This window comes from Vanellus vanellus, assembly GCF_965231255.1.
Source record: "Vanellus vanellus genome assembly, chromosome: 4".
Classification (NCBI taxonomy): domain Eukaryota; kingdom Metazoa; phylum Chordata; class Aves; order Charadriiformes; family Charadriidae; genus Vanellus; species Vanellus vanellus.
Window position 1 is genome coordinate 79,210,404 of NC_138909.1, and position 26,364 is coordinate 79,236,767.

Sequence of the window (26,364 nt, forward strand, 5' to 3'; positions counted from 1 at the left end):
CTTCCAAATTTATGCCTATTTGTTCACATTCACGGATTTACATGTTTTCATTATCAAGACTGTAATACAACATCTCTTTTTTTCTGTTCCTCACTATATTACCTTAAGCAAGGGAGATGGTCCGAGTTACATCCTCAAAGATACTATTTAGTCTGCTCCCCTTACGCACTGGGCTCTGGCTGTAACTCTGGCAGGTCCTGCTTGATTAACCTGATCTCCTTCTATGACAAGGTGACCTGCTTAGTGGATGAGGGAAAGACTGTGGATGTTGTCTACCTAGACTTTAGTAAAGCCTTTGAAACCGTTCCCCATAGCATTCTCCTGGAGAAACTGGGTGATCATGGCTTGGACAGGCGTACTGTTCGCTGGGTAAAACTCTGGCTAGATGGCTGGGCCCAAAGAGTGGAGGTGAATGGAGTTAAATCCAGCTGGCACCAGTCACAAGTGGTGCTCCCCAGGCTCAGCACTGGGGCCAGTTTTATTTAATATCGTCAGCAATGATCTAGATGAGGGGACAAGATGAAATAGCCTCAAGTTGCACCAGGAGAGGTTTAGATTGGATATTAGGAAAAATTTCTTCACAGAAAGGATTGTCAAGCATTGGAATAGGCTGCCCAGGGAAGTGGTGGAGTCGCCATCCCTGGAAGTATTTGTGTCGATGTGGTGCTGAGGGACATGGTTTAGTGGTTGACTTGGCAGTGTTAGGTTTACAGTTGGACTCGATGATCTTAAAGGTCTTTTCCAACCTAAATGGTTCTATGATTTTGTACTCAGAGGGCTGTACATCACTGCACCACAAAACCACCACCCTGGCTACACTGCCAGACCATGACCGTTCTCCCTGAAAGCCTGTTGCAAATCTTCTAGCTGCTACATATTCTGAGGTGCTGGTGAGTAATCATCTCAGGAAGTTTCAAATGTGACGTATTAATTTTCTTTTCAAGAAGTGAACTGTACTTGATAAACTGGACAAATCACGCGCTCACATCCACATTACTTCAAACTTCCTACTCTTATCTCTTCCCTATTCTTTGTTAAATTCATCCCTTTCCCTCGTTTCTTAAGTAAAAAATGACACAGAAGCAGCGATAACGGTCTTTCTTACCACGAATTGCATAGCGACCTTTTGCTGCTATACTAATAAATAACAGAATAAATATAATGCTGATCTTGAGAGCAGAATGAAAACTATCCACCAGTTTATTTCCTTATCACTACTTATTCTCAGCTATGTTTTTAACTCATCATGTCTTATCTCTAGTCTTTTTCTGGCAGAGCAAGTAAATTTGTTCCACATCTGATGCGGAAGAATTAATCTTTTTTTCCTTATTTGTAGCAGACTTCCAATTTATCCACAGTAACTTAAATCTGAGGGGAAATGAAGGTGAAACTTCACTGTATACACTTTTTCTTCCTGAAAGAAATAGGAACAACATACTTTGTGGAGATTTGATGAAACAGAAATAAAACTCTGCCTCCCTTCATGACAAGCAGCAACGAAGGTAAACATTATGAAGAGTGACTTTGAAGGATGTTTGTAGATAACTATACAATGGTCCCTTCTCTGAAAGCTTTGTTGGTTTGGGTCCCCTCCCGCCCCCCCAAACAAATCAAAATTTTCAGAAAGCAAACATATGAAAGTGGAGAAAAAAAAAAAAAAAAGACAAAATAGCTCCTCAGAAATGAGCAAATGACTTTTTATGAAAGCAAAACCCTTATAAAAATGAAAGGGATGTTTCCACAAAAAGAACAGAGAGAAGTTCTGCTAAGAAATAAAGTGACCAAATGTTAGAGGTCCGTGTTAATGAACCAAGAATTCAAAAGTACCTCCAAAATTAACGATAAGTAGTTCCTGCATCATTTAAATAAGTTCTAAAAATAAAATCTATAAAAGCAATGGAGAAAATCAATACAATATTTCTTCTTAAGGTAATGCTTCTAAGCAAGGAGAGAAAAAAGATTTAGAAAATCCTAGTACCGTTACTAGCCTTTCAACTACCTGAAAGGAGGTTGTAGAGAGGTGGGGGCTGACCTCTTCTTCCTGGTGACAAGTGACAGGACGAGAAGAAATGGGTTCGAGTGATTGCAGACGAGGTTTAGATTGGATATTAGGAAAATTTTTTTTACTGAAAGGGTTATTAAACATCGGAATAGGCTGCCCAGGGAGGTGGTAGCTTCGCCATCCCTAGACGTGTTTAAAAAAAGGGTAGACGTGGTACTTAGGGACATGGTTTAGAAGTGGCTTTGTCAGGGTAGGTTAATGGTTGGACTTGATGATCTCAAAGGTCCCTTCCAACCTCAGCGATTCTATGATTCAGGAAGAGCTATCTGCAAGGCAGAGAGCTGGTACACTTGCTTACAAGGAGATCCAACACACACAGCCTCCCACTCTTCTCCGATTTCCTGGCTATGAGCAACAAACACCTTTTACTCACAGGTTTCCACTGATCCAGCTGGGGATTTTCCCTGCTTACCACATAACAAATACCTGGTTCTAATCACAGGAAAGCCTAGCAAAACTCTGTTAATGAAATCAGTCTGGAAGGATACCTTATGGGACTTGTGCCCTGTAATGTCACCTGCATACGTCAAGAAGCACCCAGGAGGTCCATGCTTTCTTGACCACAGTCAGTCAAGAGTCCAAGGAGATCAACGCCTCACGGCCCCTTTCATTGAGCAAGGTATTTCATGATTACTTTAGTAAATACATAGTAATTAATCTGCAAAGATAAAGCATGGTGGGGATGTTTAAAAAAAAAAAAAAAAAAGTAAAGTTTCCCAGCAACTGTAGCGCCTTGGGATAAATTTCCCTCAAAGTTAAGCCTACACAGAAAATTGTTACTACTTATATCTGTTCCTTACCAAGATGTTACGTGGCAACATTAGGAGCAATAGGAGGAGGCTTACAGTTCATGAATGCTATGCACTGACTTAGAAGAGGCACTGAAAAATGATTTCCAAATAAAAACAAGAAAAGGAATTGGTGATAAACAGAGTATGGAAGCATTTTCCCCACTCCCATCACTCCAACAGACTCTAACCGTTTCTCTCAGTGATAACTGCACAACAGCTTATTTGTTTCTTCCTCTTTAATCCCTTCTTTATAGGTTTTCCTGTGGTTCACTGTTGTGAATTACAACCTGAAATACCATTTCCTTTTTTTTCCATCCATATAGGGACCACTGTTTGGTTTTCTTGACATAAACTTTCACTGGTAAGTCATGAAAGCCTTGCAAAATACACTACACAACTTTTAGATGACTACAGGTTGGCCCACCTCTCTCTAGGTGCTTCCACAGTGCAGGAGAACAAAAAGAACAGGAATCCCTCCTCGCACAGGGGATCACTCTTTAACCACCTTCCCAGAGACTGGCTCTATACAAACAGAGGGAAGGAAGAACGCTGCCTCCAAAATCAAATACCATTTCTCTTCAAAAAGAAGATACATTTTCTCAGACATTTTCCATTCAAATACTCATCAGCTCAGATGGATCAACATTTCGTAGGGTGTAGAGCAACACGTTTCAAGATGATGGTAGTTGGACTCCGCAGTCTAGAAAGGAAAAACCTAAGTGCAGCCAAAACCACATTATTTCATAAAGCAGATCTGCTATCTGGTATTAAAGAACACAATTTAAAGTGACCTATCAGCTAAAAAGAGAGCACATTCAGCATTAATGTGCCTGAACAACAACAACAGAAGAGTTTGGTTTCTTTTGAAACAAGCAGATCCATTAGTGTGATTATGCTAATAAATATGATGTCAATTAGGTTTTAGACAGAGTCTAATAGAGACTAATTTCTGCTCTCAGGAAAGGCACGCTGGCCCAGAGTAAAGAGCAAATTTTACAGCAGATGAACAATAAGTAGCCAAGCAACAAAATCATTTCACCATCACCAAAATGTATTTTCCTATCTCAGAAATGCAAGTGGTTTCAGAATCAAAGAAAAGAACAAAAGAAAGTGCAATGCTATTTATGCAGCCCACATACTCCATCTCAGTAAACCATCACTTGGCCTGATCAAGCCAAGTCTAATAGAAGGTCTGGGTCACAACAGATGACACGAAGCACACCAAATGGGAACGATGTGCTCGTGTCTTTCAGATGTTGCTGCAGCCATTTAGGCAGAGAGAAAGCTGACCTGAAGCAGCAGTTGAAGGGAGTTAGGGAAGAGGAAAAAGTAGCAGTTCTGGTTGATGGTAACAGATTAGGACAAACACTCTGGAAATGGCTTCAACAGTTCTCCGAAGCTTTGGTGTGCTCAACAAAACCAGCTCAAGGACATTTAGGGAGAACCTACAACAGTAATATCTCTGCTCCCAGCTTCCCAGTCGCTTGTTTCTTACCCTTTCACTTGCTTCAGAAATCAGAGGAGAAACAGCTCAATGATAAAGATAAAGCAAGCTTAAACATCTTGAACTTGGGCAAACAGCCTTAAGATGCAGGCAGTACTGTATGTTATGATGAAAGATGTAAGGAAAGAGATGAGATTTTTGTGAGGAGGGAGAATTAGTATGAAAGTGAGCAGGTGCTATTTGCATTAGAAAACAGGGACATCAAACAAACTCATGGTATGTCAGAGCTCAGTGGTTTCTTTCGGTCTTTAAGGAATTCTTCAGAGTTCATTAACATGTTTAAGGAGGATGCAATTGGGAAACACCTCCCCACAACAGTCCAGGACAACCTCTGATCCAGTGGTAAAACATGCTGGAACTCAAAACCCCTCTTCCCATGTTACAGAATCACAGCAAGCTGCTCTGAATGCCCCGTGTCCATAGGGTCACTATGGTTCACAGTCACCAGACCGCCATGGCCAGCCATGCTTCATAAAGATAATGAGGAGATAAACACACACTAGTGGAAATTCAACATATTTCATCTGACTCCACAGACGCAAGCTGTATAGAAGGGTCTGGTATGCCTTTCAACAGTACAGTCATCTCCAGTATACTACTAAGCAGAGTTTTTTTAAGATTTTTCTACCGCTGAACTAAAAAGCTGACTATATTAGACATTGAATGAATGTTGTGGTTTAGCATCCTTATTGTCTCTGCTTCACCAAAAGACAAAGGAATCTGAAATTGAATTTAAAAAGAAAAATCACAATTCATTCAAATCTCAGCAATGGGCTGGCAAAAGAAGCATGTTTAGTTTTGAATGAGCTGCAGTGAAACATTAAATACCTCAGTTGTTTCAGGAACTCAACATCGGAGCTGCTGTTAATGAGCTTGATGAACTCCTCATAAGAAGGAGCATATGTGTAGTCTTTCTTCTGATGCTCATTCATCTGTTCTCTGTACTCCAGCTGGCTGAGTAGCATTCGGTTTATATAATCTGGATCACTCAGCAGTTCCACCACTGGTTTCAGTACTGGAGAGGAAAAATATTTTAAAACAAAATCCTTATGCTGAAGAATAACTGCTGTCCTTCAAAAGAAAACTGAAGATAAAAGGCAAAAATAAATATGCAAGTTGATATAAATCCCAAACTAGTCTTCTGGACTATGTAGTACATTTGAGACCGGATGTACCTTCTTGATAAAACTGTTTAGTCTATTACACAAATTGCTGTACACTGACAGCTGAGCTCTACTTGGAAAATTCCAAGTATTTTTGTTCTTTCTGCTGTGTGCCTTGAAGTCTATGACATTACAGCCACTATAAATGAAAATTAAAAGTAAACTGAAACACATAATATCCTTGAGATTTCATAATTTCTGAATTTTACTTCAGTGACATAAAAAGCGACTAGTGTATTTATAATCAGATTAAAATAAATTGTAGCTAATAAAAAGTAAAATAGAAACCCTCAATTAAAAAATCGCACTGGATAAATCAAAGTCTAAAGAAAAAAATCTGGTATCATGATTTAGTTATAATCACATCCTGAAGTCTATGGCTTCTATGTATCTGAATAAAATATAAAAGGCCAGAATTATTCACATCATCACTATAAATGCTGCCATGGAAGATTGCAAAAGTGTTCCTCTATGAAAAAAAACAGAAGAATGGAACAGACAAATTGTGTTTTATCCTGAAAGGTGCTAAACAGTCTGGCAACAAGTCAGGAATGACAAGTAAGTATATGCTTGATTTTGAGAATACAAAGTATCTTACTGGTGATCACAGAAATTAAATTTCAGAATTTAAAAGCAGAGCATCAAGACTTAAGCATAATGAAGTCCACAATTACTAATACTGTACAGGTGTAAATGGTTAATCATCTCTGATCTTTAATCTACCTTTTGTTGCAAGTATTTCTGCAAGGACTATGCGCAAGCTGACAGACTGGACATCCTTTGAGGGTAGGAGACAACACACCAGAATTTGAGAACATTTTTGCAGGAATCTTACTTCTTCATCAGAGCTCCTCAAGCATGAGTGCAGCAAAAAAGGTCGCGGTGGATCTTCCTGCCTACAGGGAAAAAGGAAAAAAAAAAAAAAAAAAAAAACCAAAGGAAAAACAAGACAGAACTTATATACCACTTGCATCGTGATTAGTCACTATTGATAAAATATCCAAAATCCATTATCAGGCAAGTAACTTCAGTAAAGAAACATTTTAAACTACGTATATTTTTCAAACTCTGCTAATTTTTGTTAGTGATGTTAAGATACATTTCCAAATTCTTTTATCCTGCCAATGTTTTCACCTGCCAAAATAGAAATACAGTATTTTAAAACTGGATCCAATAGAGAGAGCCCAGCAAGTAGGAGGAAAAAACTTTCTCTGAATAAAAAAACCCAAACAATTCTCCCATCATTGAACTTACAGTGAAACTTTGTCCAGTTTTTCAGAACAATCTACAAGACAAACTCAAGAAGCAAATACATTCTTGTAGAGCAAACTATAAACCTGAACCTTTAAGCAGAGGTTTTGGGATCACATCTAGTTTGAGAAACAGGTCTACCTGTTAAGATACTGAAGTTACCACCTTTCTTTTGTTACTGGCAAATAAATCTCCCACTAGATAACTGGCCTGTTTGACCTGACTTTTCCTGGAACAGCAGTTTTCAACTTGCCACCTGCAGGCTACATCAAATTGGTCTGTGCAAGATACCTATACAGTAACAGCCTTGGCATTATCAGCCATCTACACTGTAAGTGGAAAACCAATTTAGAAAAAGATTAAAAAAAAAAACCACCCACAGATTTAGAAAGAGGGTGGAATCGTGATGGCAAACAGAGAAAGGTGAATTGACTCCCACAGCGCAAAGAAACTTGGCCAGACAAGTCCCCTCAGTAGTTCAGCAAGTGAGAACTGACCGTACTGTTACCAGTATCAGTGGGGTATATAAAGTGTGAAAGTGGAAAGCACGAAACTGTAGGGGCTCAACATGTGTGTGCATGCTCACACCATAGGGGCTGAGAGGCCCTGGACTCTGCTCAGTCTGGCAGGTCTGAACCTGCATCTTCCAAGTCCCATCCATGTCACCTCTCAGCCAAACCAAGTAACAACGCTTGCTTGGATCTGAGCATCTCAGGCATGCAGAGATCACAGAGCCATTCAGAAGAGACAACAGAACTTACCTCAAGCTGAGTCCTCTGATCAGAAGCAGGCTGAAGCTGGGATACGCTCAAGGTTCATACTAATAAATCACCACAGAAAAAAAAAAGTAACTAGGGAACAAAGTCACTGTTTTCTGCCATCATCCTAAATGCTTCAGAGTCAGGGTCCATCTTGCCTCCCTTGGGTGGAGTCAGACCCCTGCCTTTGGCTAATGCTGGTTCAGCTTCAAGACAGAGCAGGAGAATACTCTCAGCCAGAATCGCTCTCAGCCTGCTGGGGAAGGCATTCGCTATCATCCACTCATTAACTGTGAGGGTTATGCAAGCTGGATACTAACGGATGGAGGAAATCCAAAATTTCTTGCTGGTTTCACTTAGCACTTGGTGAAAGAATTAGGCTCCTAACTTAAAGGAAGTATATCAGGCCTGGAGTTCAGACAGGTACAGGGTGCTATACTATATAGTAACATATTATACTAATATACTCCTTTTTCTGCCACCAAACAGGCAAATAGGTCCTCCCTGCTCCTGGCAATCACGGTAGGTGCATTGTGGGAAAATGGCAAGACAGAGTCTTTCAGAGCTAACAGCGAAGGGGTGGTTGTGCCTCTGCTACAGCATGAGGCACTGGGTGGGCGCTGTGCACCACCGAATGTGCACAGCAACGCGCTGCTGGATGAGCAAGCCTGTGATAGCACACTCTGTGTGTTTGCAGACTCCTCACAAACAGCCCATCTGATCGCAGCTCTGAAAGAAACAGGGAGCAAACCACCCCCGTCTTGATTTTGTGCCCAATACTGACCAGTTCATCTCCTCACAGGTGCCAATGGTTTGCTAGACTTCTCAGAATACGTTTGACTGGACATGCCAAGGGAACATCCAGTCCTTAGTGCAGGTCACAGCAACATCTTTTCTTTATAAAAAAATAGCTGTAGAAGCAGAGACAAGGTGCCCTAACAGTTCTTTCATGGCCACGTGCCTGATGTGCTTGAATCACAGATTTGCAGTTTTAACAGCAAGGTGACCATGCCAGTGGTTTCAGTGAGACAGATGCAGTGTCACCTGAGAGGCACCATGGTGGCCAAAAACTAGCCAAAGTCCAAAAGCAGCCAGGACTAGCCTTCAGTAGAAGGCTCTAAGGTGCTACAAAGGCTCTGATCTGTCACATATCATACCACTGCCTCCTCCCATCACCTATAACACCTGCTTCCCTCCCAGAGCTAGAAGCTGCTGTCAAACAACCATTACTCACAGAGCTGCTCCAAGCCCACTGCCTCTGTGTGAGAAAAAGTGACCAAGAACTGTATACAGTCAAACCAAGAGTTTTCTGTTAGACACTGCTATATGGCCACTAGTGACAGGCAGCATCATCTAACAACTGGTTTTTGCTAGTCAGTCCAGGAGGGGGCACATATGTTGGAACAGAAACAATAATAACAGCTCTAATTCTGTTCTAATAATACAAAACATTTGTCTCAAGGTGACCAAAATTAGTTTTTTAATTAAATTTCAGAATGACAGGAATGTAGAGATGACATTTGGCTTTGATTTGACTGAAGCCTCTTATTCAATCCCCAACCAAACACTTTGTTTTCAAACACGGATCATGGAGGAGGCTTCAATTGTTACAAGTCAGACAAATTTCAAAACAAGTCCCTTGGAACAGCTTGGATCTAGATACTCTATCTTCTGAAGAGCATTGTTTTATGAAGATGCTGTGTAGTCTTCATTATCAGCCAGCACAGGTGGTGCAGCTTCCTGAGCTCAGAAAGCTGTTTATCTTGTTCTGGAAGGATCTTTTCTCTCTGGCAACTGAATACCTACCTATTTTCCTCAGTGCATTTCCATTCCCCTTGCATATTCCAGACATATCCTACAGCCTTCTCTAGACTGCATCAAACGCTCCCCATCACATGCTCTCCCTAAAGGCATTCATTATTTATCCAAACCCAGACACGTCCCAGGCAAACTACCAGCAGACAGAAAGTCTGGGTCATTTATGTACAGCCACCTCTCATTCATTGGGGAAGTAAAGTCTTCCTTCTCCGGACAGGTTGGTCCACCCAAAGTCAGCCACTTCAAAACATGGCCAGATGCACACATAAAATGCTGGCAAGCAGGATGTCTTACACCAAACATCAGTTGGCTAGCAGCAATCTAACCCTTCCTAACAACTGATTCCCATATATTAACAACAATGATACAGTTAGAACTAAAAGCCAGCGGGGATTGCTTTTTTGCCTGTGAACACACAAACCCCACTCTTTTTTGGACACTCTTACCTTATTTGTGAGACATCCCGCATAGTGATTAGATTAAGTTATGCTTTCATAGTATGTGCAAAGCAGGAAACAGCCACAATACACATAAAATTTCACTATACTGAGATTAGTCGCCTTTGCCTTCAGCATCTTTCTACAAGTCTCCTGAGGAACGCCAGTCTGTTTGGGACTGCAAACACCCTGGAGCATTAACTGCACCTACACTATCATCCACGCAAGAGAAGTCATTTCTCATGATCTTTGTCTCCCTATCATACAAATTTATTCCCAGTCAACAGCCAATACATACAGCTTGGCTGAGCTAGACCTACGCCAGGACCTTTTTCTGATACATAGTCAACAGAACCCAAAGGGATAATGGAACAGAACAAACAACTAGAAAGGTAAATATTTGATTTTTATTCTTCTAATTTGTCTAATGTGTTCCTGCCTACAGGAATGCAAGGGGGGGGTGAAGTTGCATACTCTCTAGTCGACAGGCCATCTAAGAAGAGTTTCAATTTTTTCTGGAATTATCTACATTACCTAAGCAGCCACGACTCTCTAGAAGAGGGGTTCTTTCAATTTTTTTCCTAGCTAAAGCGTACCTAAAATGTGATCTAAAAAGCAAAAGGGCACAGAACCCCACCAGATTTCTATGATAAGAATAGAGAAACAAAGTCTTCGGGAAATTCAACTCTAAACAAGCCTTGCATATCAGTGCCAAGCAGTTGTGTCAACAAATCCCGCAGTTTTCATTGCTCTTTGGGCAAGAGAAATAAAGGAGAAACTGAAAACAGGAGAGAAGCTGGGGGGCGGGGCTTAACAGCTACAAAATATATCACTATGCCAGTGGTAAAACAGACAAGACATCCAGACTTATATCCTTCTTTGCATTTATACATGAAGCATTACACTTCTATTTACCTCAATATAACCATTGATCAGCTTGCAGGGAAAATATATTGTGTGTAAGATCACAGCATCCCTCGTAACTCAGGCTTCCCGTTCACTGATACCCATAAAAAAGGGAGCCATGAGCAATCACAGAAGTTAACACCACTGCTCAGCTACCGAACCATGTCTGTTTACTATCCTGGAGCAGGAGCTAAGATGTCCTGGTCAGGCATATTCTTAAGGCTTGATATAAAACCTAGATTTTCAAATCCATGGAAACGTGACCGACAGTAAAGAAAGGCACTGTTCATTCTGCAGAGACCAACAGGAAAAGCAGAAACTTAACTGCAATCCGCATGCATGTACACAAAGCAGAGTGCTGCTGCATCCCTCCACTGTCAATAAAGATACTAAGTACTATTAAATAACCCAAATAGTAACATTGGCATTATTTCTCTTCCTAACCAATTTTGAACATGTGTTATTAGGTCTGCGTGGTTGGATTTTCCAAACAAAAGGTCACATAGTAATCACAGAAAACTCTTCACTAAAACTGTGTGCAGATATTTTTAGAGAGCTTTGAAAGCCCAGCCAATTATCCATAAATTCTGAGCACAACTGTGTGCAGTGAACTAATATAAATGTGGCACTCTAGCAAACAGTTCCAAAACAGACATGATATAAGCTTTGTAAACTAGGCTCATTTAAACTGCTTTAGGCGATACAAAAATAATGGCAAATGGCAACTTAATTAATTTGTGTCTTCTTGAACAATCAAGACTGAAGTAATAGTGACATATATTGGTGTATCAAGATGCAGGTGACTTCAGTGATTTAAAACAGTAGACAGAACTCATGCTTTCTACAGCATGCTTACAGGTATATATATTCCTCTCAAGTATATATATCCTTCTTCAGTTCCCCGTGAGCTACAATGTCAGCCTTAACCTTGCATAAGTTTCTTTTCCATAATTTTCATTTTATGAAATCTTTAAGCCTGCTCTGAACTTTTAACACTATCCAGTGCTATTTCATCGCATCAGAAAGCGAAGGCATTTCCTTCAGCTGCCCCCAAAACCTGTGGAAGATCAGGCAGCAAACAGTCTGTGAATCTATATCCATAGATAGGACCTGCCAAAGCAAATTCCTTTGTACCAGGTCTGTTCCAAGCAGTACTTTTCTTTGGGACCAAACTGACACCTGCTGCAACTATCCCCTGCTCTGAGATTGCTTCGTGCAATTACTGAATGTGTATTCCGCTGAATGTCGTCAACGTTATGACTTCACCCTTTACCACTGCAAACCTGCGAGTTCATCCTTTATAAAGGACAGAACAGCCATTTTGCTTTGGTATTCCTAAAGTCAAGCAGTTAAAACATTACCAATGTTATAGAAATATCATCATTTCCTTCTCATGCTATAACTAAACAACTCTGAGCCAGTATCAACACCTCTTTAACAATTCCTCATTTCTCAGGAGTGCAGGACCCACAGCAGTTCTGTAATACATACCAGACTATCATCTATGACTGGCCTTCCAGGTTATCCAGAGACCTCATGGAAATCTCTCTTTTTATTTAGGATCTACTCTAGATACCCACAGTTCTAATTAGGACCATCTGCTAACTCCCTGTATTGTAAAGACTCATTACATCCAGGAATATTAGAAGACTCATGGTATTTATGGTTGAGTGTAAGCTCCTGACTCAAAACATTGGTTTTATTTTCATATAGTTTCAACCCTCCTGACGGCATGGAAGATCTTAAGAATGAATCCTAAAAGGGGTGAAAAAAATTAAAAGTCAACACCAAAGTTATCATTTACAATGTCCATGCAACCTGGGACTTTGCAGGTTTGGGGTTCACAGTACCACTGGTTCAAGGGCAAAACACCCCAAAATAAATACACTGATTAGGAGACACACATAACCAGGAACTTACCAATGACAAACAAGATAAATCTGTCTGCTTTGACAAAGCAAGCAAATAAATAAATTATATTTAAAAAAAATAATAACCCACCGAAGAGTCCATAAAAACATTAACAACTCCTCTACAGGAAATTATGTAAGGGCCCTTTCTCTTTAAATAAATAAATAAATCACAAAATGTTCTCTTAAGCCCTGCTATTTTTTTAATTAGTCTTTCAAGAGAGAGCCTTGCACAGTTACGTTTAAGTCTCAATCAGTGCAACTGTGAGCTGAAGTGCACACGCAACTCACTCTAAATTACTTTCATCAGTACATTCAACGTTCACCACGCGCTTTCATTAAACTGATTCTGAGAACTACCAGAACCACGTGCGGGCTGCATCTCTTCACCTGCAACACCCTCAGATCTCTAAGCTTCTTGAGAGCATAGCAGAATGAGAACTGCTTGATCTATATGAACTTTCTAAGAAATAAAAGAAACAAATTTAGACCTCTACAATCCAGCATCATAAACACACCTGAAAAAAAAGTACCTACTAAAAAAAACCCAACCCTCTGAAAACAGACCACACAAAACACAAAAAAGCACAACAAAACATAAGGACAAAGCCAACACCAAAATTTCTACAACTGTCATTTTCATCAAGATACATCAGCAAGTTTTATAAATCACTTTACATAATATGTCTTATGAATATAACCATACCATTTATACATGTCACAGTTACCTCTTTCAGGAGAAGCATTTGACATGTCCTGTTGACAACAGATGCAAGGAACGGATGAATGGCTTACAAGCTGTGACATGACCATATCAGCACCAGGAGGTTCTAATGCATACTGCAGTGTCTAGAACACACTCAGTCATTAACAGGAAACTCAAACTTCCCACAGTGAAGCTTGAAGGCAATGCCAAGCTTTAGACCTGGTGCTGCCCATGAATTAACTGTAATAATGTGCTCAGACCTTGGCTTTTCTTGACTATTTTGTTCTCAACACCTTCATACAGCTGCTCCCATTGCAATGAACATCTACAATTTTATACTAATCCTCTTGATACTCCTTTCCAGAGGATGAGTGTGATAAGCAGTTCTTGGCATTCCTGGTTTATGGGTGGCAAATGGAATTATAAAACAAAAACAAGAACTGTGGAAGGTGTTTAGTAGCTATCCTGACAACTTGGATGCATCTATAGGATTAATAAAATTAAATCTCAAGTGCTTAAATTCCCTTTGCATCAATCTGCTCTTAATCAGTTTGTGGTGGCAGCACCTTTTATTTTTACTGAGTATCTTGTCACACTATGTATTGTAATCACAAAAAATACAACAGTTATCTATCCTATATGTGCAAAGGTATTCATGTGGGCCAAGAAAACTGAGTTGTCTTCTCTCCGTACCCTGTCAGTAATACACAGAAAACCAAAGGAATATTATCAAAACAGGTACAATATAAATCTAAATTTCCAAATTGTTTGTCATACTGATCACTCAAAGAGCAATCTCCCCACACCACTTACCCCCTTGCATTTTCCAAGAGCTCTGAGCCCTTAAACATGGGTTCTGAACCAGCACTGGGAGTAGCCTGCAGCCCCCAAGCATCCATTTTGCTAAACCATGACTTATGCTGCAAGTCTGGGCACCCACACACAAACCCACTTCTGAGCATCCCATCAGATGTCACGTAGCAGTCAGCTTGCCAGAAGCAGCCTGCAACACCACATATGCACATCTGCAGGAACCAATTCTTCCTCTGCTTTTGGGACCAAGGTGCCCCAGCTGTAGGTTAGAGACAGACAGAGAGCATTCCCAACTGAAAGGGGGGGGGGAAATCAGTGTCACTGTGACCTCTTCTTACCAAGACTTGTTCAAAAAGCACTGCTTGTCAGGAGGTTCAAGAGGCAAGGATTAACTATCTTCAAATCCCATTTGCCTACTTATCTCATATACGCAAATGTCATTTTGCCTACACTGCAGTTTAGAGACCACCAGCGCAGGCTGTTATTTATCAAACGTTACTAGTTCTGTACTAATATCTGATGCAGTTATTCTTAGCCCACAAAAAGCGTAAGGCAACTTCCTCTCCCTTTCATGTGTATAGCTCCACACTATTCATTTTCACTTTGCTAAGTCCTTCCAATTTGGACTGTGCATTTCATGTTGCTTTCAACAAACACATCATGTTACCAGCGTAAGACGACATTCCCAGGATCAGGTAATTCTAGCCCCCAGAAAGTATATTGCCACCACAGACAACGCTGCATCCACGTACCAACACGAACGTTTCCAGCATTATACCCCACCTTACTCAGCTCATGGTCCATCCTTGATTACATAAAACGGCATTGCCAGTATTCAGCTTGCTTATGTTCTGCTTAAAGTAGCCAAGGAAAGACACTTGAACAAGATATAAAGGAATGAGGGGATAAAAGCTGCTATAAAACAGGAATGGCCAAATACTATCCTCTATACCATGCAGGATGCACTTGGCTAATCCTGTTATAAATGCACTCCTGATCCTGTACAACATAAGGGAAAAGAGCAGTGGCTTCTGCCAATAAATCCAAGGCAGATTTTTCTTCCATACCTCAAACTCATAAACTAGCTAACACTAGACACAGCAAATTATCATATTCCAGTTCTATGCTGAGCTACTATTGGTTGAGCTACGAAATGGTTTCCTACCTAAAATATTCTGAATTGACACAAATATTTAAACTGAAAAGTGACAGGATCCTTTGGAGCCCCAACTGGACCTCAAGGTACACCCCAGCAATGCATGTAAGAGAAAAAACTTGGGAGTTGTCTTGCCTACAACTTGCATGGCTCTGTGTCAGCCCAGGTAGTTCTCCCCATGGCTAGCGGAGCGTCTCTGCCCTTATTTCTCTCTGTAGAAGTGTCTGGTAGGCACAAGAAAGGCAGTCACCATTAAAGAAAGCCAGGCAATAGAATAAAGAAAGGAGAAACGGATCTAAGGCTGCCAGGCTTTTCCCTCCTGCTTTCCTGCTTTCCTGTCTCCCACTGGCCAGCAAGGAAGTGGCCTCTCCTCTTCTCATGCTCTCCCTCATTCAGGGAAGCATTTTTCCCTCATCTATTGGCCTCTGCTGGCCATTTACCTTGAGCTGTGTGTTACTACGTGGAGCCTCGCAATGATTAAGATAAGCCAGAGGGAAAGCAGGAGCACAGGGAAGGACTGTAGCACCCTTGCTCATTCTGAAAGGTCACAGCCTCCTTCCATCCTCTCAGACATCCTGATCTATCAGACATCACAGGTAGAAGTTAGTCAGCGAAAGCAGAAAAGTAAAGGGATTTCTGTGGCTGACATGCACTCGGTGACAAAACACATGAACTTCACACTGCAGAAACAGACATCTCTCTCCTCCTGGGCACAGACAGTTTCATAGAATCATAGAATGGTTTAGGTTGGAAAGGACCTTGAAGATCATCGAGTTCCAACCCCCCTGCCATAGGCAGGGACACCTCCCACCAGACCAGGTTGCCCAAGGCCTCATCCAGCCTGGCCTTGAACACCTCCAGGGATGGGGCCTCAACAACCTCTCTGGGCAACCTGTTCCAGCTTCTTTCCAGTTTCTTTCCGTTACTTTAGAGGATTCATCTGTTGTCATATAGGAAAATTGAGACAAAGTGGCTTAGGTGACACCCCCTCCAGAAAGGGTACAAGAGTCACCAGGTAACAGACAAAATGCGCTTTGCTGTCACACTGCAGCATAAACGCAGCAGCCGAAACAAGATGTGGTGCTCCAACAGGAAAGATATCTTGCTCTAATTACAGTCTCTGTCCCACTATATTTACCAGCCAAAACTAACTGGATTCATTATTAAAGACACATTGAATGCCAATTTATATTCACTGCCATCTTTAAAATGTTGACAGAAAGCAAAGGTAGATAAAGATGATCTCTGTGTTCCCTACCTTCGGAAGAAGAATTTTCTGTGTTTGAACTGTGGCATTATAGAAATGAATTTAAGGCTTTCCAAGAAACTCTGTCTTCCAAGCTAGAAGTGACATACTTTGTAGTTCTCAGTCTATAGCTTAAAATGTCAGCAGGTTTGAGCAAATTAAACTCCACAGCAGTAGGCAATTTAGTACAAATCTCAAATTATTCTTAAAACCACAAGTTCCCTTAATGAGAAAATAGTATCAGTCTTCGGCTGTGCTTCCAGGTTTATTACCTGCATGCTCAGATCCCCCGGCAATACAAATTCCATTTATAGCATATGAGCACATCACATTTCTGCCTACTTTGCCACAGTACATACATTTAAGCCCTCTCTCCATCTGCCAAGAAAAGGTGAGCCCTGCGCAATTTCCATAAAGCGTCCTGGACTTTTTGAGCAAGTTTGGATGAGCAGCCTGGGGATATATGAGTGCTTCACATTTTGCGCCATGAAGCATCATGCTGTTGATCTGCTGTTAGGCACCTTAAAACCAGACCTTCCTCCTCGTGAATTCAGAGCCTTGCAGTGTGTGAAAAAACAGTCAAGGGGTCCAGTTTCAACCATACAAAATCTGCAGTTACAGCTGTGGGGTTTGTTGGTTATTTTTAACCTGCTATCACATTAATTCTTGATAAGATTTTTTTTTCATTACCATGTTAATGCAGCCTGCCTTATCCAGCATTGACTAAGGCGCATTTACCATTCCAAAGTGAAAATGTTAACTGGAAAATCCCCAAGAGAATTTATTTTAGCTCTATAGAGTGGAAATAACAATCCAAAAAAGAGACCTAGAGAAAGTGGTCATAATTCTCATTGGATAAGGAACCTCATCAAGAATCCGCATTAATAGTAATTAATAATTCTGCAATTGTAGAGTCTATGTCCCCAGCTTCAAACAAGAAAACATTTACACTTTAAAAAAATACAAAACATCCTCACATACTTTAACTGTTCAAATCAAACTCTTCCCAAAAGCAAGCGCTTTACTGCGATACAGGGCAAGTGCAAGCATAATGCTTAAAATCAGGGAACACACTTAGGAGCTTTACCTGACCAGGAGATTTCTACCACATTCCAGAGCTCAAAGAAAGTAATATCTGGAATCCAATGCAGAATCTACTGCAACATGCAAACACCTTGATTTCTTGAATGTAACCACCCTTTAGTTTCTTTTTTGTCTTTATTTCCTACACATTAGCTTACATAAAGCTGGCATCTACCACAAATACATTAAACTATATTTTCTGCTCTAGAGCAGAAAAGAAGTGTGAATGGCGACACACAGACTGGTCACTGACAGGAAACAGTTGATCTTTTCTCTCTGAAGGGGTGTTAAAAATACATGGATCTAACTGTAGGCAAAACAACTTCATAGTATAAAATGTGTAGTCCATATCTGAATGACCAAAACATATTTCAGTGAGGATAACTGAAATGCAGGTAAGTGCAGACGTAAAACCAAATTCCGTGTACAATTACACAAACTGCGCATTCAGATGTGGGAACTGCATAGGCTAAGAGTTCCCATTCACAGCCACAACTTAGCTGCAACTGTAGTATTTAACGGACAGCAGACATTTTTAAGTGGACAAAGAGAGACTTGCCAAAAAGGAAATTCATGGAATTAGCAAGATAACCTAAACAGAGAAAGAAAACCCAGTCAACAATTTTTCCACTAGAAAAATCTTGTTACTGCAGGACAGGCCACTTACAGAAACCACAAGGCTTTGCCTCCTGGGGGTAGAAGAAATGGGAAACTGAATGGAATTAACCCTGGTGCCATTTTGGGGAAGGTGCAAATAACTATCTTCTTGTCTGACAGCCTCTGACGGTGCCTCTCCTTTCCCTTGCAGGTTAACACTACTTGCAGGAACTGCTCACACAGCCCACCTCCTACTGTTACCAAAGGATTCAAGGATGAAACAGAAACAGCAGTGAACCCAAAATCTGAGAAAAAAGAGGACAAGCATGTTCTTCCACAGGTCTTATAGGTGCCCTGAAGCCTGCTTGATCGCTAAAACTGGTAATAAACTTGAACTCTTTTCTTTATCAGTTGCCTACAAAAGCATTACGCTCTTTATTACTTTGATACAGCACATCTGAAAGCAAAGAGAGAAGCAAAAAATTCCAATGAAATGCGGAGTTTTGTTTTTACCTGGCATTGGCTCCTTTAAGGTCACAGAAGTGCGAGAGTAAAGCTTTCACTACATCATTGCAGACAACTTTAACTACATCAATGTGACTCAGCCTCTGTCGCAGCTGCTTGGCAATCTCCCAGAAGTCTTCAGATAGCAGCTGGTACAGCTGCCCTTCATCTCTGCTGAGATGCCCATACCAGGACAGGATGTAATCTCTATAGCTGTAGTCAAACACTGAAAGGAGAAACAAAACAATAAATAGCAAAAACTGCAAAAGGGGAAGGCACATCAAGATAGGAAAAATGCAATCCTCCACCCTCTGCTCAAAAATTAGATGGGTAAAAGTTTTCCCTATCTTCTTCGGGATTTAAATTCTTGCCAAAGAAAGTAAGGTTGGCAAAATTACAGAAATCTGCACCTAACAGGTTACTGGAGGTCACTTTGCAAAGCAAAGCCTGTAAGTGGATTTGCTCAGACAGTCAGGTTACTAGCTACACACGAACCTCAAACTAATACCTGTCTCTCAACAGTGGATTTCGTTGTACAAACTATAATGAATCTGACTGTGCCTAGGCTGTTGCAGACTGAAACTAGTCTTCTTTTCATAGGAATTCAACAGTCTCCACTCCAAAGTCACAGTTAAAAGGGGAGGTGGTAAGATTTTTGGATTTCAAAAGACATATACAATACTGAACAACACTGCAGAAAGTACATTATAGGATCAGAAGAGCTAGAGATAAGAGAGAACAAGTAGATTAGCGAGGCAGCATGAACTTCAAAAATGACGAGGTATTCCAAACCATATCTACAAGCAATAACCAAGATTATAGTAATTGCAAGTCCCATGGCAACACAATCTTCTACCACTCTGACTTTTCTTTTTGACAACATATGTGTGCCGCCAGTTTTACTGACGTTTCACTACAGCAGATGTCCCTGGAGGCCTAGGTGGGAGCAGGAGGTGTTCAGGGACCATACATGAACCACGTTTAGCAGTTACACTAAGATGGGAAAAAAGCTGGGGTGGAAGGAGTCAGTTTGCATCTACCAGAGGGGTAACTGAACAAGAAGGGGGAAAATAAGTCATGTGCCTAATAATCTGAGCAGCTTCTTTAAGAGACATCCTGATTTCAGAATTTTTATATCAAAAGTATATGTAATTTGCCAGTATAAGCCCATGGTGCCAAGTAATCGTGTGACTCCAGTACTTCTTACTTTCCACTTTGAAAGAAGTTGTTTGTTCAGCAGCTTAGTAAATTATAAAAAGCTCCCTGGCACTGCGACAGTGAACTAATAACATACTAAGAGCAGAATAACTTAAGTTGAATACTTCTGCCTGCCTGAAATACTAGCAGACCTCATTCAACATCACCTTATTAAAAACACTTCAAAAGAAAAGGCTAAAATTGATAGAAGTTTCTAGTCAAATGCTTCAGAAATCAACTTCCTCGGGTTTATAAAGAAAGAAACTGAGTCACTTCACTGAGTATGCTGAAATATACAGTTAAAAGCCTTTAGCTAAGTCATTTCAAGGCTTTTAAATTAATTATTCAGAAAAAAAATTAAGTCAACAAATATTATGGAGTCCATAATCACTGTCACGTCCAATGTAAAGTCTCTAGGCTCTGGTAAAGCACAACATTCAAAAGTATAACAATGTTAATTAGTAACGTATTATGAGAGTACAACTCTTGCAACTTCACTATACTCTCAGTTGAAATACCTAAAGCAAGATCTATTACAGTGGGAAGACACCTGCTCAGCCACAGCAAGGTGATGGTACAGTTCATCTAGGTATATTAACATGAAAGAACCACGAAATTTAGTCGCAATATCAAACTAAAGACAGAAGATCACCAATCATTACCAAAAATCAAGCCATGCAAATATGAAACACCTGTGTTTCTCTCTGCCAGTTACACACTTTCAATACCTTAAGTGGATTACCCCACTTTAAACCATATTTTCCTGCACCTACCTTTTATAACTCTCTTCCTTTACATGCTTTCTATAGTTTCCTTGTCACTTCTGAGCCTTGTTGCCCTTCCTGCACCTCAACAGTTTAACCATGCTGTTCTCTATAAAATTTGGCATACTTTAAAGCCCAGAAGGTATGCCCAAATGAGTAATGAGACAGCTTTTCGGGATTTTGTTTAAAAAAATTTAAAAAGCACACCAGCCAGAGACACTAACAGCAGTCTGTGCTCGGGTAAGACACTGCCTCATCCATATGTAGCATCGTGATGTGCTGTTGCTGCTTTAGTTTCATGCCTATTGATGCAGCTGGTGCTGCTTTCAGCACTCTAAAGAAACACAAAAAACAAATGTAGGAATTTTATAGAGCACAGTATGCTTCCGTCAGAGGAGAAATCTGTTCATATATATCTACTCATTATTTTTTACACTGCACCTTCTCTAAAACATTGAAAATAACTGGTCAGAAGACAAGAAAAGAATAAAAGAAAAGCAGAACACACTTTCAGGACAAAAACCTTACTACCCCTAACTCAGCTGCTACAAACATGAAACAAATTTCTTCTGATCCAATCACATGCAATGAACCCGGTGCAAAACTGCAGAAACTTCTACCGGGTTTTCTAAATCAGTTCAGATGATCCAAGTCCCCAGTTGTTACAATCTGATTAAAAGTCATTCCCGCATGAATGAGAAGTTGAGCCTCTTCAATTACTCTTTTCAAAGACTATAAACTAGAAGAGTGTTCGGAGTAGAGAGGCAGAAGCTTGTGTGGGGGCTAGTGAGGACACCCCTCTAGACCTTTCCTTCATTCCTAACCCCACACAAGTCTCCAGTAACAACTTCTACATTCACTCATTCAGAGGTTCAGTGGCACCACAGGAGCCAGCGGGTCAGACCGGCTTCGAATCTGCAATTTGCAGAGGTTCATGTTAGACAGTTTTTACACTGCTAAGATTCATTACCCAACTTTATGAAAAATAACATAGAAATCTGAATAAGAAGGACTAAATGCCTATTCATTTTCTCAAAGCACCATTAAAAACAGACCAGAAATATTCTCCCCATGCAAATGCAGACACAGACTTCAAGTTTCAAACAGTAGTAAACATCCTTTCCTGAAAGCACTGGAGAGACCAGAACCATTACATTAAGTTATGGTCAAATCAAAAACTCTCCTGTGATTATATGAACAGGAAAAGGAAAGGTATAGCTACGACACTGGCTTGAGTTATTCTACAACAGCAAGCAACACGATCTGTAAAATAGAAACGTAACATTAATATGAATTGTTTTAAGGTTGTGCATCAGGAAACCACCATCAAACAGCCAAGAAGCACTACGATAATGCTGTGCTACTACAACAGTAGATTTAACATGCATGATATGGTTATCAAAAGCTATACTTGAAGAAAAATGCTTTCAATAAACATTTAATAGAAAAAGATGACAGACTATACCACCATTAAGTACCTGGCAAAGAAATGTTCTATAGAAGTAAATGTTAAACGCTTAGTTATTTGTTACAGCTACTACTTTTCCCCTCTGCCAAAAGCAAATACAGTAAAAAAAAAAAAGCATCATAACTTGATCCTCAAAAAAATCAAATTAAAATACTAAACCCCTGTCTTGAAGTCCCTAAAATTACTAATAAATACTCTGAATATGCAACTCTGCCATTTCTAAGACATTATTTTTTTAAATTTAAAGAGATAAAGGCCATTATTCACACATTGTATTTTAGACTTTATTATGTTTTAGCAATGCAATTCTAATTAAGATGATGAGGTTTTAGATTTGTCATGATTTGGGCCGAACCAGCCACTGGGTGAGTGACAGATGCTCCCCCCTACCTCTCTTCAAAAAAACAAAGAGAGGCAGGAGAGAGAGAGAGACTTATGAGTTTAGAAGGAGCTAAACTACTTTAATGAAATATTAATAAAAAAAATAAAAAGAAAATAATGAAATATATACAAAACAGTATCAAGCTCCAGGATGACAGTCACATCACCAGCTGGCACTGGGAAAGTCCCAGACTGGACTCAGTGTGGAATGATTACTAAAAATGATCAATAATACAGCATTGGTCACACATTAAGGAAAGGTATAAAATCAAAAGGCTCCTAGGGTGAAATACAGCTGCAGCTGGTATGTGAAGAATCCACTACATCTGTGATTCCCTGTACAACATTGCTTGCAAAGCAACATGGGGAGCGGAGTGGGGTGGAGACTCCAAGGCCAAACCCTGTGATAATCCAGCAAACATGGGAACGAGATGGCATCATGGAAGAAAAACAGTGAGAAGGATGGAGCAAAGTGGAGACACCACATCTAAAACTCTGTGATAAACCGGGAACTTGGGGACCAAATGGAGCCCTTAAGGGTCTTATAGAACTGAAAAACTGCCTACTTGTTACCCTGAGCCAACGAACTGTCATTTCTTTGATTAAATGCTGTCCTTTAGTGAACTTTACTCATTATAATGTCATTATAACACCAAAACACACCTCCATCCTAAAAGCTACCCGCCTCCAAGGTGTGACCACTCCTGCTTGAGTCTGCACCCTGAATTTTTTGTAAACTATACCTTTAAATGTGAGGCGAGAAAATTTTACACCAATCATAATGAAAGTATTTATAACTAAAGTCACTCAAACTCCACCTTGAAGATAAAAAATAGTATAAAAGTATCCCAAGAAAAGGGGGATGTGAGGGAAGACACCATCGTGGACTTCCAGGAGCAGTTGATGGGCTGAGCCTCTCTTCCCCCCTCATAAGGACACTTGTGGGTAAGATTTGAACACTTGGCTATACCAAGTGCTTCCCCAGGAAACTTAGAAATCTCTATATAGAGTCGTTTTATAACTTAGTGCGTTTGTAACTGAGCTATATTGCTAGCATCTTTAGTATTCGCACGTGCTTTGCAGACAGTCACTATCACGGGCAATCCGAAAGAACCCGCGTATCTGTTGTTTAAATAAACTGCACTGTGTAGGCAACTAGTCTTTTGGGTTTTCTCATTGAACGCAACTGAAGCGAGGCCGTGCTAGCTCATGAGCAAGACTAGGCTTAAGGCACAGTCTGCTATTAGTGTATCCAGAACCGTAACAGTTTAATATGTATTAAATGCGCCCGGACTGATAATAGTGAATTGGGCATCACTCAGAATTTAAACCTAGCCACACCTAGCCTCCCACCTCAGTGAGGAGTGTTAGAACGCAAGGGGTTTATTTTCTGCCAAAACTACTTTGCCCCTTAACGCAACGCTCAGTGATAGACAGGATCTGGATTCCAGATCGGGATCAAAGGCAGATGAACAGAGCCCTCCTCAGACATCGGCCACTGAAGAAAGAGGGTCGACCCTTTGATCCCTCAGCTTTTATACTGAGCATGAGGCAGATGGGATGGAATACCCCGTTGGTCAGTTTGGGGTCACCTGTCCTGTCCGCTCCTCCCTGCAGGTGGGACCCCACTATGCTTTTCCGCTTCCGACCCTCCAACGCAGCATATAACAAAGTGAGCTGCCCTTGGGGGTTATAGCAATAAGTATAAGCAGGAGCCTCTCTCATCCCATGCCTGGGCATCAGCTACAAACATTGGTCTTACCACTCTGAGAGCGAACGGTGTCTGCACAATATGCTGCTAATTTCAGTAGTTAGAAGAAGCCTAGCTAAGAAGCAAAGTTACTGAACAAAACTGGTCAGTTTTACCTGTTTTACCTCAAAACAGGAAGATACTTAACGTTATCTTTATTTATTGAAGTTTCTCATGCCCATTAAATCTTTACTTAGACCATGATGTTAAAGGCTGGCAAAATGCTGTGTGAATGCCCAGACTTCAGTGACTGGGAACCCTGCCCCAGTGACTAGCAATAGTGATTTATATACTTCAGTTCTCTTATTAAAGCTTGTGCTCGGAAAAACACTAGCATTTCTTGGTTTACTTGCATTTTACAACATTATTCAAACTCTGTGAAACAGACATGTTTAATAGACTGGATGTTATCATCGTGCACAGATGGATAGCCCCTGTGCGAAAGGGATTGTACACCAACAGTCTCCCATTCTACATTCTTTGGTTTATTTTTATTAAAATTTTCTTGACATTTGCTTCTTTAATGATTATTATGAATGTGCAGAAAAAACATGGAAGTTTCCAAATACATAAACAATAGAGAAACAAATGTGTTAAAGAGATCTAGGAAATGCATTTGAAAAAAAAAAAGACAAATTTCTGTTCAAATAGTTTTCCCATGTACCCTCTGCCAAGAGTTCTTAGCTCCAAGTATTTGAATCCCAGCAGCAGAGAGAACATGAATTCAAATTAAGTCTTGCTCATATTTTGGACCCAAACAACTAATTTTTTGAGAGCTGTGGGGGAAAAAAAAAAAAAAAAAAGAATACAGCTTTTCAAATAGTTGCAGAAGCTACGGCAAATTTTTTTTAAATGTCAAAGTGTGGATCTTAAGTTGGGAAATGAGATAGATTGGGAAAAACTCCTTCCATAAAGCAAAGTTCTGCTTTAGCTCCCTAACAGAGTTCTCCTAAGGGGTGAACAAGAACACAGACAGGCAAAATCTGATGCACAGGTACAATCTAATTAAATTCCCAAAATATTTCCAATAAGGCCAACTCGACACAGTGCTGAAGGAATATAAGCCACTACGAAAAAAGAGATAGCTCTCTGGCAGGAAATATTTTAAGAGCTAAGAAACACAGGATATGAACCAATAGACAATTTTCACAGCAGAAGAATTTCACCGGTGGAGTACTGGTGGGATTTGTGCTATGGCCTGTGCTGTTTTCTTTATTCATAAATGATCCAGTAAAGCAGGTAAGTAATACGGAGACCAATTTTCCTGGCATTACTAAAGCAGTGGAGACAAAGACTGACTGAACAACAACAAAGAGACCACAGGATATGGGGCAATAAAAATGGAAGATGAAATTCAGTTCCTGGGAGACCAGCTACACATGGCAGATAAATCTATTGACAGCGACATCCCTCAGCCCAAACAGTCCACTGTGCAACGGCGGCACCAGTCTGGCTGAGCACAGTCTCTCTTAAGAGACATGTTCCAAACTACCATACGATAAAGGCTGAAAACATGAAGTTACCAGATAAGCAACAGGAAGCATTAAAAGGCTAAAAGTATTTGTAAAAGTAGGTCATCTTTTCTTTGCATAAGATAAATGAAGGACAAACAAGAATCAAATCAATCTACCAAGAAAAAGTACAAAAAAATACTGAAAAAACACCCCCAAATTTAGTGTGAGTCATGCAAGTACTACCGGCTGAAAAAGGGACTCTGGGATTTAAAACTAAAAGGCCTTTTCTTCCTGCCATATTCAACAAGGAAAATCTTTTTATAACGTTACACTTGTACCGATTTTGAGCTCTTAGATTTCGTAAAACACACTACCCAGTAGCAGGGCTAATACACAGCTATCCCTCATCTTGTATCTGCAGTTTATGCAAGCATGCTATAATAAGACTGAAAATATATATATATATATATATATATATATATATATATATATATATATATATATATATATATATATATATGACTGAAATAGCACTTCTGAAGCATCGTCCTTTTATACTACTCTGTTGTCTGTGGAAGATAGGAAAGAAGTTTAGAACTGAGCTGTAAACCAACATAATCAGAAGGTCCTTCTTTGTGATGCTTA

At 40.2% G+C, this 26,364-nt stretch overlaps 1 protein-coding gene across 1 annotated transcript in view; it reads right to left on the reverse strand.

Moving 5' to 3' along the window:
• SNX25 (sorting nexin 25) overlaps nucleotides 1-26,364 on the reverse strand; it is a 93,292-nt gene that overhangs the window by 50,808 nt on the left and 16,120 nt on the right. Inside the window, exons 3-5 of the mRNA XM_082483112.1 lie at nucleotides 18,715-18,931; nucleotides 6,244-6,416; nucleotides 5,186-5,372 (exon numbers count right to left, since the gene is read on the reverse strand). Coding sequence (XP_082339238.1) covers nucleotides 5,186-5,372; nucleotides 6,244-6,416; nucleotides 18,715-18,931 — 577 coding nt within the window. The remainder of the gene's footprint in view (nucleotides 1-5,185; nucleotides 5,373-6,243; nucleotides 6,417-18,714; nucleotides 18,932-26,364) is intronic.